At 38.3% G+C, this 12,629-nt stretch overlaps 2 protein-coding genes across 3 annotated transcripts; both read right to left on the bottom strand.

Moving 5' to 3' along the window:
* Positions 1–2,422: 2,422 nt before the first annotated feature.
* Positions 2,423–4,378, bottom strand: LOC124073564 (beta-galactoside-binding lectin-like). Its single transcript, XM_046415865.1, has 4 exons — positions 4,152–4,378; positions 3,748–3,827; positions 2,980–3,151; positions 2,423–2,569 (listed from the first exon to the last, which is right to left on the bottom strand). Exons 1-4 carry the CDS (start codon positions 4,152–4,154, stop codon positions 2,423–2,425), a joined length of 402 nt encoding a protein of 133 aa, XP_046271821.1. The 5' UTR covers positions 4,155–4,378.
* Positions 4,379–7,820: 3,442 nt separating this feature from the next.
* On the bottom strand, positions 7,821–9,927 carry LOC124073623 (beta-galactoside-binding lectin-like). 2 transcript variants are annotated; one of them, XM_046415983.1, is made up of 4 exons: positions 9,701–9,927; positions 9,297–9,376; positions 8,679–8,850; positions 7,821–8,268 (listed from the first exon to the last, which is right to left on the bottom strand). In XM_046415983.1, exons 1-4 carry the CDS (start codon positions 9,701–9,703, stop codon positions 8,122–8,124), a joined length of 402 nt encoding a protein of 133 aa, XP_046271939.1. In that variant the 5' UTR covers positions 9,704–9,927; the 3' UTR covers positions 7,821–8,121. The 2 variants fall into 2 exon arrangements, with proteins under 2 accessions (XP_046271939.1, XP_046271938.1); XM_046415982.1 differs by having other exon boundaries at positions 7,822–8,268; positions 9,695–9,927.
* Positions 9,928–12,629: the final 2,702 nt, after the last annotated feature.

Here is a 12,629-nt window from a genome sequence, read left to right as displayed (position 1 = left end):
AACTGGCAGTATCCACATTTTCAACAGTACCCATACACACACACACACACATTAATGAATCTTGATGAATGAAAGAAAGAAAGGAAAGGTCATCATACATCTCACACATAAACTTTTTTTCTCTCTTCAAATCATCGTCATACATACACACGCACACACACACAAATTGTGTCTGATTGAAAGTTCTGGCACATTTCAGTATGTGAGCACATTAGGCTCAACAAGAGCTCAAAAGAACAGATAATAGATCAGATAATATGTTTTTGTTTTAACATATTTCTTCTTTATCTTCTTCACAGTCACCATTTTTTTCAAAATTCAATTTGATGACTGGAAGTACTTCTATTCACTCCATTACTGTACATCCATATGTATTATTTAGTTATTTTCAGTTGTTTTTATCCATCCATCCATTTTCTATACCGCTTATCCGTCAGGGTCGCGGGGGAGCTGGAGCCTATCCCAGCTGACTACGGGCGAAAGGCAGGGTACACCCTGGACTGGTCGCCAGTCAATCGCAGGGCCAACACATAAAGACAAACAACCACACACTCTCACATTCACACCTAGGGGCAATTTAGAGTAGCCAATTAACCTAACGTGCATGTTTTTGGTGTTGTGGGAGGAAGCCGGAGTACCCGGAGAAAACCCACACAGGCACAGGGAGAACATGCAAACTCCACATAGAAGGGCCCAGACCGGGATTTGAACCTGGAACCCTCTTGCTATGAGGCAACAGTGCTAACCACTGCACCACCGTGCCGCCCCAGTTGTTTTTATCATGGTGAAAATTATTGTTGTTGCTTACTTTTCAACTTGTTGCAGTCAAGCAGTGTATTCTTGTTGTGATTAAATTTACCCTTTGTGATACAGTCTCTTATTTGTAAATATTTCCAAAAATTATCTTCATATTCCAAATTATATTTTTGCATAGCATCAGCAAACGACAAGAGCACTCCATCCACACACAGATCACTTAGTTTGTGTATCCTTTTTACAAGCCATTGATTCCAAAAGACGGATTTTTTTTTGATCACAGTATTTCATTCCCTTAATTATTGAACATCGATACCATTTCAAAACTGTCAAAGAACGGATAAAACGGGTTTAACCAGACTCCAGCTGAAGGCAGAGAAAGGTCAGACAATGTGGACACAAACACTGAAACCACTGACATCATAACTGACCGACAGATTCAAAAGTCACTTCAATTTTTTCACCAGTGAGTGATATGCTATCTTCAAGTCTCCAGCCACTTGCATTAACGTAGCAATGGTGACATCTACTGGCAAAAGTTTATTATTATATTTGATTTATTCAAGACATTTAAGATGAATACTTGAAGACGTCCTTCCAAATATGTTAAAACTTTTCATTTTCATTTCCTTGGTTGGGAATATTGCAAATTGCAATGTCTGTAAGAAAGAAGAATAAATAAAGGAATTGTGATTCTGATTCTGACAACTTTAAGCTCTGGAGTTCGTATCTGTTGCAGGCTGTAAATTTGTTGCATGTTGCACTGTTGAACACTGAAAACACATCTGTGAATATGGTGTGAGAGGACTCCAAAAGGAAGGAAAGTGCGGATTAACAAAATGTCTGACTGTTCAATGACAGACAAGCACACACTTACAGTTACACAGCAAGCTTACAATTGCAGAACCGTGAAACTCAGTTCAGCTTGTTCAATTGACAGTTTGATGACAAACCATTTGTGGGTTGTGGTTCTCAGGAACAATTACATCTGGCAATAATCTAAGGTTAAAAGAATCAAAAGTCACTCAAATTTTGTCACCAGTGAGTGATACGGCATCCTCAAGTCTCCAGTCACTTGCATTAATGTAGCAATGGCGACCTCTACTGGCAAAAATGGCTTATTATAATATTTTTATGAAAGAAACTCAGATGAATACTTGAAGACGTCCTGCCAAATATTTTAAAACTGCTTCCTACTACCTGCTTGTCATAAGAATTCATATGAAGAAAATATGCAGAACAAAGGCTCCAGTCTGCCTTCCAAACTCTTTTACAGAGATGACAACAGCAGTTTAGTTGTTGTGAGGACGTGTGATGTGGGTTCAGTTTATGTTTCTCATGGATGATGAGTAATTTTCATGTGCCAGTTCATGGCCAGTTGGTCTGAATGTTTTGTTACAGTGAATTTATGTGGAGTTGATGGTTTGTTTGTGTAAGATGTTGACATAATCACAGAAGTCCATGTTTATCATAAAAGAACATGCTTTAATACAAAGTCTGGACAAAATCCAAGAAAACACACAGAATTTCAGGGCAGCTTAAAGGACAAATGATCAAATGACTCTATGTGGCACTTCTCTGCTAAACAGATCAGTTGTTTTAAAGCTGTTGCTATATGTAACCTTATGCTAGACTTCAATGCAACAATCCTTGCAAGTTTGGAGGTTTAACTGATTTCAACTCGACTGATGCAAATATCCCCTACAAAGTTGATGACGGGGTACCCCCCTGCACCGAAGCGGTTGGGGAAGTGGATTTTAGAGCCATCTGGTAAAGTCACCTGGAATTCTGCAGGGGTGAATTTAATGATCATCTGGCAGGAAGTGTGCGAGAGACAGGGAGAAAAGGGAAGAATTGGCAGAAAATAATATTACATATTGAACTTCTACTCTGTTCTTTGATAAAGCAGAGATATCAAAGTTGACACACCTTCTGAGCTCTATGTAATATGTGACATGGTGATTTGATTAAAATTAGCTCTTATATGCTGTGTATTATCATTACAAACACCTGAAAATATCTCGTCTAACGACTCATGCACAGATATTGTTCTCACAGACCTCTGTGAGCCTATAAACCGGTTCTCAAATGATAACAGTGAAGGTATTAGAGGCATAATGGTGTACATTTTCCACCAGAGGTCACTAACAGAAAGACAGAGACACAGTGTATGGCTGAAGACGTTGATGCAGGGCGAAAATATACACACACAGGGTTTCTCACCTTGAACTCCTTTTCATATTCGAAAGGAAAGCTACTCCCACAGACTTCCTCATCCCAGTTGCCTCCCCGGCAAGAGTTGCAGACCACCACATTGTTTGGAGAGTAGCCGTCAAAACGAGGGTTGATATGCAAAGCAATATCCTCTTCGTCTGGGCCAATGTTCACTGCAAAACTGCAGGCCATTGTAACAATCAGAATCAGAATTCCTTTATTAATCCCTGGAGGGAAATTCTTGAACAACAAGATTTATTAGATTTTTACATATACAACCTCAGCTGTGCAAATGAAACAAGCACAGAAAGACGAAGGTTTCATTTGTCGTAATCTTGAAGCTTCAGCCAAGTTCTGTGCTGTAATTAAAGAAGAGAATCGATACTAAAATGAAAAATGAATCTTTTTCCTAATTTCAATGAAAACACTTGGAGGCAACAAGGTTTCAGCCTTGTGACTTTACTTGCTGAACAACCACATGTCATGTCAGCTACCATGTCGTACCTTATACAGACATCTATAGAATATACCTCGGTCCTGATCTCATTATAATTTCATTAACGGATAAGACATCCAAATGTCTAAACAAAGGCATAGCATTCTGAAATACAACCATGGGATATTGTTGATATTGGATATTGTTTGTGGAAAACAGATATAAAATACAGTTAATGAGACTTGAATGCAAAGAAAAACCAGGAAGACACAAATTATTTTAGCTTTCTTGTGATGTACTTATTTCAAAATGTCAAGATAGCATTTTACACTCGTACTTACTTTGGTATCCCAGCCTTGGGGACACCAACAATGGTCAGGGTCTGCCAGACGTTAAAGGACATGGTCTTTATGATCATATCCTGTGCAGATAAAGACGGGTGGTGGGTGTGGTGGTGATACAGTGTGTTATTGTCTGGAAATACTACAAGATTTTACTAGATACGATTATTATTGCAGTTTCAGGCACAAAACAGCATCAGCAGTAGCCTCAGCCAACTGTCCAAACCTTACTCCATCCTTAGAAAATACAAAACATGGTCAAACAGAATGTACATGTCAACTAGCAGTCAGTTTAACCTTTAAAATATAAACGCATGCTGTTCGTTCATCTGAGTCATAACATACAGAGAATAAAAAGCACAGCGGGAGCACAATATTGTTGTCAAAATTATACTTGCTTTCACCATCTTGGCAAGCGTGGTCAGTCAGGTACAGCTGAGAAGAAGTGACAAGCTGCAGGACCTTTCCTCACTGCACCCTGACAGGAGAATATATACAGTGTGTGTACAGTGTGGGCGGAGGCTTCAACTTGGGTGACATTTCAATCAACGAAGACAATCAGGCCAATGATAACCATCAACCAATCAGTCCAAGTGTGAAGTTCTTGTGATGATCCACCCTTTCTTTAGTGAAGGACTTCTGCGGTTTGGGTTTGTTGCTTCTTATGAACACATTTAAAACAACAATATTAAATTGATTTGGCTGTCGTTGCCTTTAGATTTCAGTGGTGTCTGTTTGGAACTGCTGCAACATTATGTTCAGCAAGAGCTCAAAAGAACGATCAGATAAAATGATTTTTGTTTAAAATGTTGCTTCACCATCTTCTTCACAGTTACCATGTTCTTCAAAATTCAGTTTTTGATCACAGGAAGTACTTTAATTCACTCCATTATTGTACAACTCTACATGGTGACTTGAGTTTGTTTGTGTTTCAGTTATTTCTATTATGTTGAGCATTATTGGTTTAGCTGATTTTTTTTTAAGTTTTTTACAGTAAAGCAGCGCTTTTTGCTTTTTTTAATGCTGTATGCCCTAACTATGTAAGTAATGTCACAGTGTCAGTGCGACAACTTTAAGCTTTGGAGTTCGTATTTGTTGCAGGCGGTAAACTTGTTGCATGTCGCACTGTTGAACACTGAAAACACATCTGTGAATACAGTATGAGAGGACTCCAAAAGGAAGGAAAGTTCGGATTAACAAAACATCTGATTTTACATGAAGTTCAATGATAGACAAGCACACACAGCTTGATTTGTTGTCATCAAACAGATCGATGATAAACCATTTCTGTTTTGTTTTTGTCAGGAACAACTACATCTGGCAATATTCTGAGGAACTGGCTGTATCCACATTATCCACATTATCCACAGTATCCACACACACACACACACACACACACACACACACACAGACACAGACAAATTGTGTCTGGTTGAAACTGCTGCCACATTTCCATGTAGAGCACATTAGGCTCAGCAAAAGCTATCACATCAGATAATCATACTTTTAGTTTAAAATATTGCATCACTATCTTCTTCACAGTCACCATGTTTTGCATAATGAAAGTTTTAATCACAGTATGTCTATCAGGTCACTTAGTTTATGTACAGTGCTTTTTGCATTTTTGTATTCACAAAGTGCTGCATGCCCTAACTATGTAAATAATGCCACAGTGTCAGAGCGACAGCTTTAATCTCTGGAGTTTGGTTTTGTTGCATGTTGTAAGTGTGCTGCATGTAACAGTGTTTGCTGACAAACAATTTGTGTTTGTTTAAAACTGCTTACTTGGACCTTCTTGTCTTCATCAATTCATCAGAAGAAAATATGCAGAAAACAAGGTTTCAGACTTATGATTTCACTTGCTAAACAACCACATCTCATGTCAGCTGCCATGTTGTACCTTATACAGACATCTATAAAATATACTCAGTCCTGATCTCATTATAATTTCATTAACGGATCATGAAATTATCCAAATGTCTAAACAACAGAATAGCATTCCTAAATACAGCCATGGGATTTGTTTGTGGAAAACAGATATAAAATACAGTTAATGTGACCTGAATGCAACAAAAAAACAGGAGGACACAAACACAGACACACGCGGACACAAATGCAGACACAGACAATACTGCTGTTGGTAGACTGACAACACAGCTCTGAGTATTAATCTTTTCTGCAACTAAAATGAAGTGGGGAATTGCTAAAATGAATTATTTCCAATGAAGAGTGCAGGCAAAAGAGATGGGTTGAAGCTGAGGCCTGACTGAGAGGGAGTGAGACAAAAAGAGACAAGTGAGCGAGGCAGAGATAAGACGAGTGGAGAACGGGAAAGGAGGAGAAGGTCTAAACGGTGGTCATCATGCCAAGGAGATGTGCTCCTTCTCCTCCTCTAGAGAGAGGACCTTCGACACTTCCAGGTAGCTTCAGAGCTCTGGTTAAGTCACACACACACACACACACGCACAGACACACACACACACACACACACACGCACACACACACACACACACACACACACACACACACACACACACACACACACACACACACAGACACAGACACACGTTAATTAATCTTGCCAAACAAAAGAAAGGAAAGGTCATCCTACACGACTCCTTTAGAGCCTGTTCTCACACATAAACTCTTTTCTTCTTCGCTCCTCAAGTCATCCTCACACACATTGCCTGCTGTTACATCAGATTAGATTGTATTAATGTTCACGAGTCTTGCAAACACATCACAGACACACACACACACACAAATGATGTGTCTGGTTGAAACTACCGCAAAGATTTATGTCTTCTTTTGAAGACATAAATTTTGTGCCATTTTGTGCATGTGGTACAAATTCTCATCAAGAGCTCAACAGAGACATCAGATAATATGATGTTTCTTTCAAATATTGTTTCACTGTTTTCTTCACAGGAAGATCATGTTTTGAATGATTCAACTTTTGATCACAGTATTTCATTCCCTTAATTATTGAACATCGATACCATTTCAAAACTGTCAAAGAACGGATAAAACGGGTTTAACCAGACTCCATCTGAAGGCAGAGAAAGGTCAGATAATGTGGACACAAACACTGAAACCACTGACATCATAACTGACCGACAGATTCAAAAGTCACTTCAATTTTTTCACCAGTGAGTGATATGCTATCTTCAAGTCTCCAGCCACTTGCATTAACGTAGCAATGGTGACATCTACTGGCAAAAGTTTATTATTATATTTGATTTATTCAAGACATTTAAGATGAATACTTGAAGACGTCCTGCCAAATATGTTAAAACTTTTCATTTTCATTTCCTTGGTTGGGAATATTGCAAATTGCAATGTCTGTAAGAAAGAAGAATAAATAAAGGAATTGTGATTCTGATTCTGACAACTTTAAGCTCTGGAGTTCGTATCTGTTGCAGGCTGTAAATTTGTTGCATGTTGCACTGTTGAACACTGAAAACACATCTGTGAATATGGTGTGAGAGGACTCCAAAAGGAAGGAAAGTGCGGATTAACAAAATGTCTGACCGTTCAATGACAGACAAGCACACACTTACAGTTACACAGCAAGCTTACAATTGCAGAACCGTGAAACTCAGTTCAGCTTGTTTAATTGACAGTTTGATGACAAACCATTTGTGGGTTGTGGTTCTTAGGAACAATTACATCTGGCAATAATCTAAGGTTAAAAGAATCAAAAGTCACTCAAATTTTGTCACCATCCTCAAGGCTCCAGTCACTTGCATTAATGAAGCAACGGCGACCTCTACTGGCAAAAATGCCTTATTACAATATTTTTATGAAAGAAACTCAGATGAATACTTGAAGACGTCCTGCCAAATATTTTAAAACTGCTTCCTACTACCTGCTTGTCATAAGAATTCATATGAAGAAAATATGCAGAACAAAGGCTGCAGTCTGCCTTCCAAACTCTTTTACAGAGATGACAACAGCAGTTTAGTTGTTGTGAGGACGTGTGATGTGGGTTCAGTTTATGTTTCTCATGGATGATGAGTAATTTTCATGTGCCAGTTCACGGTCAGTTGGTCTGAATGTTTTGTTACAGTGAATTTATGTGGAGTTGATGGTTTGTTTGTGTAAGATGTTGACATAATCACAGAAGTCCATGTTTATCATGAAAGAACATGCTTTAATACATGTTGCAAAGGCAAGCATTATGCTCAGTTATAAATCAGGAAAGTCTGGAGGAAATACAAGAAAACACACAGAATTTCAAGGCAGCTTAAAGAACAAATGATCAAATGCCTCTATGTGGCACTTCTCTGCTAAACAGCTCAGTTGTTTAAAAGCTGTGGCTATATGTAACCTTATGCTAGACTTCAATCCAACAATCCTTGCAAGTTTGGAGGTTTAACTGATTTCAACTCGACTGATGCAAACATCCTCTTTAAAGTTGATGACGGGGTACCTCTCTGCACCGAAGCGGTTGGGGAAGTGGATTTTAGAGCCATCTGATAAAGTCACCTGGAATTCTGCAGGGGTGAATTTAATGATCATCTGGCAGGAAGTGTGCGAGAGACAGGGAGAAAAGGGAAGAATTGGCAGAAAATAATATTACATATTGAACTTCTACTCTGTTCTTTGATAAAGCAGACATATCAAAGTTGACACACCTTCTGAGCTCTATGTAATATGTGACATGGTGATTTGATTAAAATTAGCTCTTATATGCTGTGTATTATCATTACAAACACCTGAAAATATCTCGTCTAACGACTCATGCACAGATATTGTTCTCACAGACCTCTGTGAGCCTATAAACCGGTGCTCAAATGATAACAGTGAAGGTATTAGAGGCATAATGGCGTACATTTTCCACCAGAGGTCACTAACAGAAAGACAGAGACACAGTGTATGGCTGAAGACGTTGACGCAGGGCGAAAATACACACACACAGGGTTTCTCACCTTGAATTCCTTTTCGTATTCGAAAGGAAAGCTACTCCCAAAGACTTCCTCACCCCATTTGCCTCCCTGGTAAGAGTTGCAGACCACCACATTGTTTGGAGAGTAGCCGTCAAAACGAGGGTTGATATGCATAGCAACATCCTCTTCGTCTGGGCAAATATTCACTTTAAAACTGCAGGCCATTGTAACAACAAGATTTATTAGATTTTTACACATACAACCTTAGCTGTGCAAATGAAACAAGCAAAATGAAAAATGAATCTTTTTCCTAATTTCAATGAAAACACTTGGAGGCAACAAGGTTTCAGCCTTGTGACTTTACTTGCTAAACATCCACATGTCATGTCAGCTACCATGTCGTACCTTATACAGACATCTATAGAATATACTCGGTCCTGATCTCATTATAATTTCATTAACAGATAAGACATCCAAATGTCTAAACAAAGGCATAGCATTCTGAAATACAACCAAGGGATTTGTTTGTGGAAAACAGATATAAAATACTGTTAATGGGACCTGAATGCAAAAAAAATCCAGGAAGACACAAACTATTTTAGCTTTCTTGTGATGTACTTATTTCAAAATATCAAGATAGAATTTTACATTCGTACTTACTCTGATATCCCAGCCTTGGGGACACCAACAATGGTCAGGGTCTGCCAGACCTTAAAGGACATGGTCTTTATGATCATACCCTGTGCAGATAAAGACGGGTGGTGGGTGTGGTGGTGATACAGTGTGTTATTGTCTGGAAATACTACAAGATTTTACTAGATACGATTATTATTGCAGTTTCAGGCACAAAACAGCATCAGCAGTAGCCTCAGCCAACTGTCCAAACCTTACTCCATCCTTAGAAAATACAAAACATGGTCAAACAGAATGTACATATCAACTAGCAGTCAGTTTAACCTTTAAAATACAAACGCATGCTGTTCGTTCATCTGAGTCATAACATACAGAGAATAAAAAGCACAGCGGGAGCACAATATTGTTGTCAAAATTATACTTACTTTCACCATCTTGGCAAGCGTGGTCAGTCAGGTACAGCTGAGAAGAAGTGACAAGCTGCAGGACCTTTCCTCACTGCACCCTGACAGGAGAATATATACAGTGTGTGTACAGTGTGGGCGGAGGCTTCAACTTGGGTGACATTTCAATCAACGAAGACAATCAGGCCAATGATAACCATCAACCAATCAGTCCAAGTGTGAAGTTCTTGTGATGATCCACCCTTTCTTTAGTGAAGGACTTCTGCGGTTTGGGTTTGTTGCTTCTTATGAACACATTTAAAACAACAATATTAAATTGATTTGGCTGTCGTTGCCTTTAGATTTCAGTGGTGTCTGTTTGGAACTGCTGCAACATTATGTTCAGCAAGAGCTCAAAAGAACGATCAGATAAAATGATTTTTTGTTTAAAATGTTGCTTCACCATCTTCTTCACAGTTACCATGTTCTTCAAAATTCAATTTTTGATCACAGGAAGTACTTTAATTCACTCCATTATTGTACAGCTCTACATGGTGACTTGAGCTTATTTGTGTTTCAGTTATTTCTATTATGTTGAGCATTATTGTTTTAGCTTATTTTTTTTCAGTTTTTTGCAGTAAAGCAGCGCTTTTTGCTTTTTTTAATGCTGTATGCCCTAACTATGTAAGTAATGTCACAGTGTCAGTGTGACAACTTTAAGCTTTGGAGTTCGTATTTGTTGCAGGCGGTAATTTGTTGCATGTCGCACTGTTGAACACTGAAAACACATCTGTGAATACAGTATGAGAGGACTCCAAAAGGAAGGAAAATTCGGATTAACAAAACATCTGATTTTACATGAAGTTCAATGATAGACAAGCACACGATTCAGTAGTTTATAATTGCAGAACCGTGAAACTCAGTTCTGCTTGATTTGTTGTCATCAAACAGATCGATGATAAACCATTTCTGTTTTGTTTTTATCAGGAACAACTACATCTGGCAATATTCTGAGGAACTGGCTGTATCCACATTATCCACAGTATCCACACAGACACACACACACACACACATAGACAAATTGTGTCTGGTTGAAACTGCTGCCACATTTCCATGTAGAGCACATTAGGCTCAGCAAAAGCTATCACATCAGATAATCATACTTTTAGTTTAAAATATTGCATCACTATCTTCTTCACAGTCACCATGTTTTGCATTATGAAAGTTTTAATCAGAGGATGTCTATTAGGTCACTTAGTTTATGTACAGTGCTTTTTGCATTTTTGTATTCACAAAGTGCTGCATGCCCTAACTATGTAAATAATGCCACAGTGTCAGAGTGACAGCTTTAATCTCTGGAGTTTGGGTTTGTTGCATGTTATAACTGTGCTGCACGTAACAGTGTTTGCTGACAAACAATTTGTGGTTTGTTCCTCAAATACGGCTTATTATGTTTCTATTTTTGTAAGAAATTAAGATCAAGACATGAAGATGTCCTGCCAACTACGTTAAAACTGTTTACTTGGACCTTCTTGTCTTAAGAATTCATCAGAAGAAAATATGCAGAAAACAAGGTTTCAGACTTATGATTTCACTTGCTAAACAACCACATCTCATGTCAGCTACCATGTTGTACCTTATACAGACATCTATAAAATATACTCAGTCCTGATCTCATTATAATTTCATTAACGGATCATGAAATTATCCAAATGTCTAAACAACGGAATAGTATTCTGAAATACAACCTTGGGATTTGTTTGTGGAAAACAGATATAAAATACTGTTAATGTGACCTGAATGCAACAAAAAAACAGGAAGACACAAACACAGACACACGCGGACACGAGTGGAGAACGGGAAAGGAGGAGAAGTTCTAAACAGTGGTCATCATGGCAAGGAGATGTGCTCCCTCTCCTCCTCTAGAGAGAGGACCTTTGACACTTCCAGGTAGCTTCAGAGCTCTGGTTAAGTCACACACACACACAAACACAAATGATGTGTCTGGTTGAAACTACCGCAAAGATTTATGTCTTCCTATGAAGACATAAATTTTGTGCCATTTTGTGCATGTGGTACAAATTCTCATCAAGAGCTCAACAGAGACATCAGATAATATGATGTTTCTTTCAAATATTGTTTCACTGTTTTCTTCACAGGAAGATCATGTTTTGAATGATTCAACTTTTGATCACAGTATTTCATTCCCTTAATTATTGAACATCGATACCATTTCAAGACTGTCAAAGAACGGATAAAACGGGTTTAACCAGACTCCATCTGAAGGCAGAAAAAGGTCAGATAATGTGGACACAAACACTGAAACCACTGGCATCATAACTGACCGACAGATTCAAAAGTCACTTCAATTTTTTCACCAGTGAGTGATATGCTATCTTCAAGTCTCCAGCCACTTGCATTAACGTAGCAATGGTGACATCTACTGGCAAAAGTTTATTATTATATTTGATTTATTCAAGACATTTAAGATGAATACTTGAAGACGTCCTGCCAAATATATTAAAACTTTTCATTTTCATTTCCTTGCTTGGGAATATTGCAAATTGCAATGTCTGTAAGAAAGAAGAATAAATAAAGGAATTGTGATTCTGATTCTGACAACTTTAAGCTCTGGAGTTCGTATCTGTTGCAGGCTGTAAATTTGTTGCATGTTGCACTGTTGAACACTGAAAACACATCTGTGAATATGGTGTGAGAGGACTCCAAAAGGAAGGAAAGTGCGGATTAACAAAATGTCTGACCGTTCAACGACAGACAAGCACACACTTACAGTTACACAGCAAGCTTACAATTGCAGAACAGTGAAACTCAGTTCAGCTTGTTTAATTGACAGTTTGATGACAAACCATTTGTGGGTTGTGGTTCTCAGGAACAATTACATCTGGCAATAATCTAAGGTTAAAAGAATCAAAAGTCACTCAAATTTTGTCACCATCCTCAAGGCTCCAGTCACTTG

Source organism: Scatophagus argus, chromosome 16 (genome assembly GCF_020382885.2).
Source record: "Scatophagus argus isolate fScaArg1 chromosome 16, fScaArg1.pri, whole genome shotgun sequence".
NCBI classification, from domain to species: domain Eukaryota; kingdom Metazoa; phylum Chordata; class Actinopteri; family Scatophagidae; genus Scatophagus; species Scatophagus argus.
The sequence above is the reverse complement of the archived record's forward strand: the minus strand, read 5'-3'. Positions and strand labels throughout refer to the sequence as shown.

Coding starts and splice junctions, on each gene's coding strand:
- LOC124073564 (XM_046415865.1), bottom strand. Junction 3,152..3,747: donor CCCAAGGCTGGGATACCAAA/GTAAGTACGAGT, acceptor AATGGCCTGCAG/TTTTGCAGTGAACATTGGCC. Junction 2,570..2,979: donor AATATGAAAAGGAGTTCAAG/GTGAGAAACCCT, acceptor ACTTCCTGCCAG/ATGATCATTAAATTCACCCC.
- LOC124073623 (XM_046415982.1), bottom strand. Junction 8,851..9,296: donor CCCAAGGCTGGGATATCAGA/GTAAGTACGAAT, acceptor AATGGCCTGCAG/TTTTAAAGTGAATATTTGCC. Junction 8,269..8,678: donor AATACGAAAAGGAATTCAAG/GTGAGAAACCCT, acceptor ACTTCCTGCCAG/ATGATCATTAAATTCACCCC.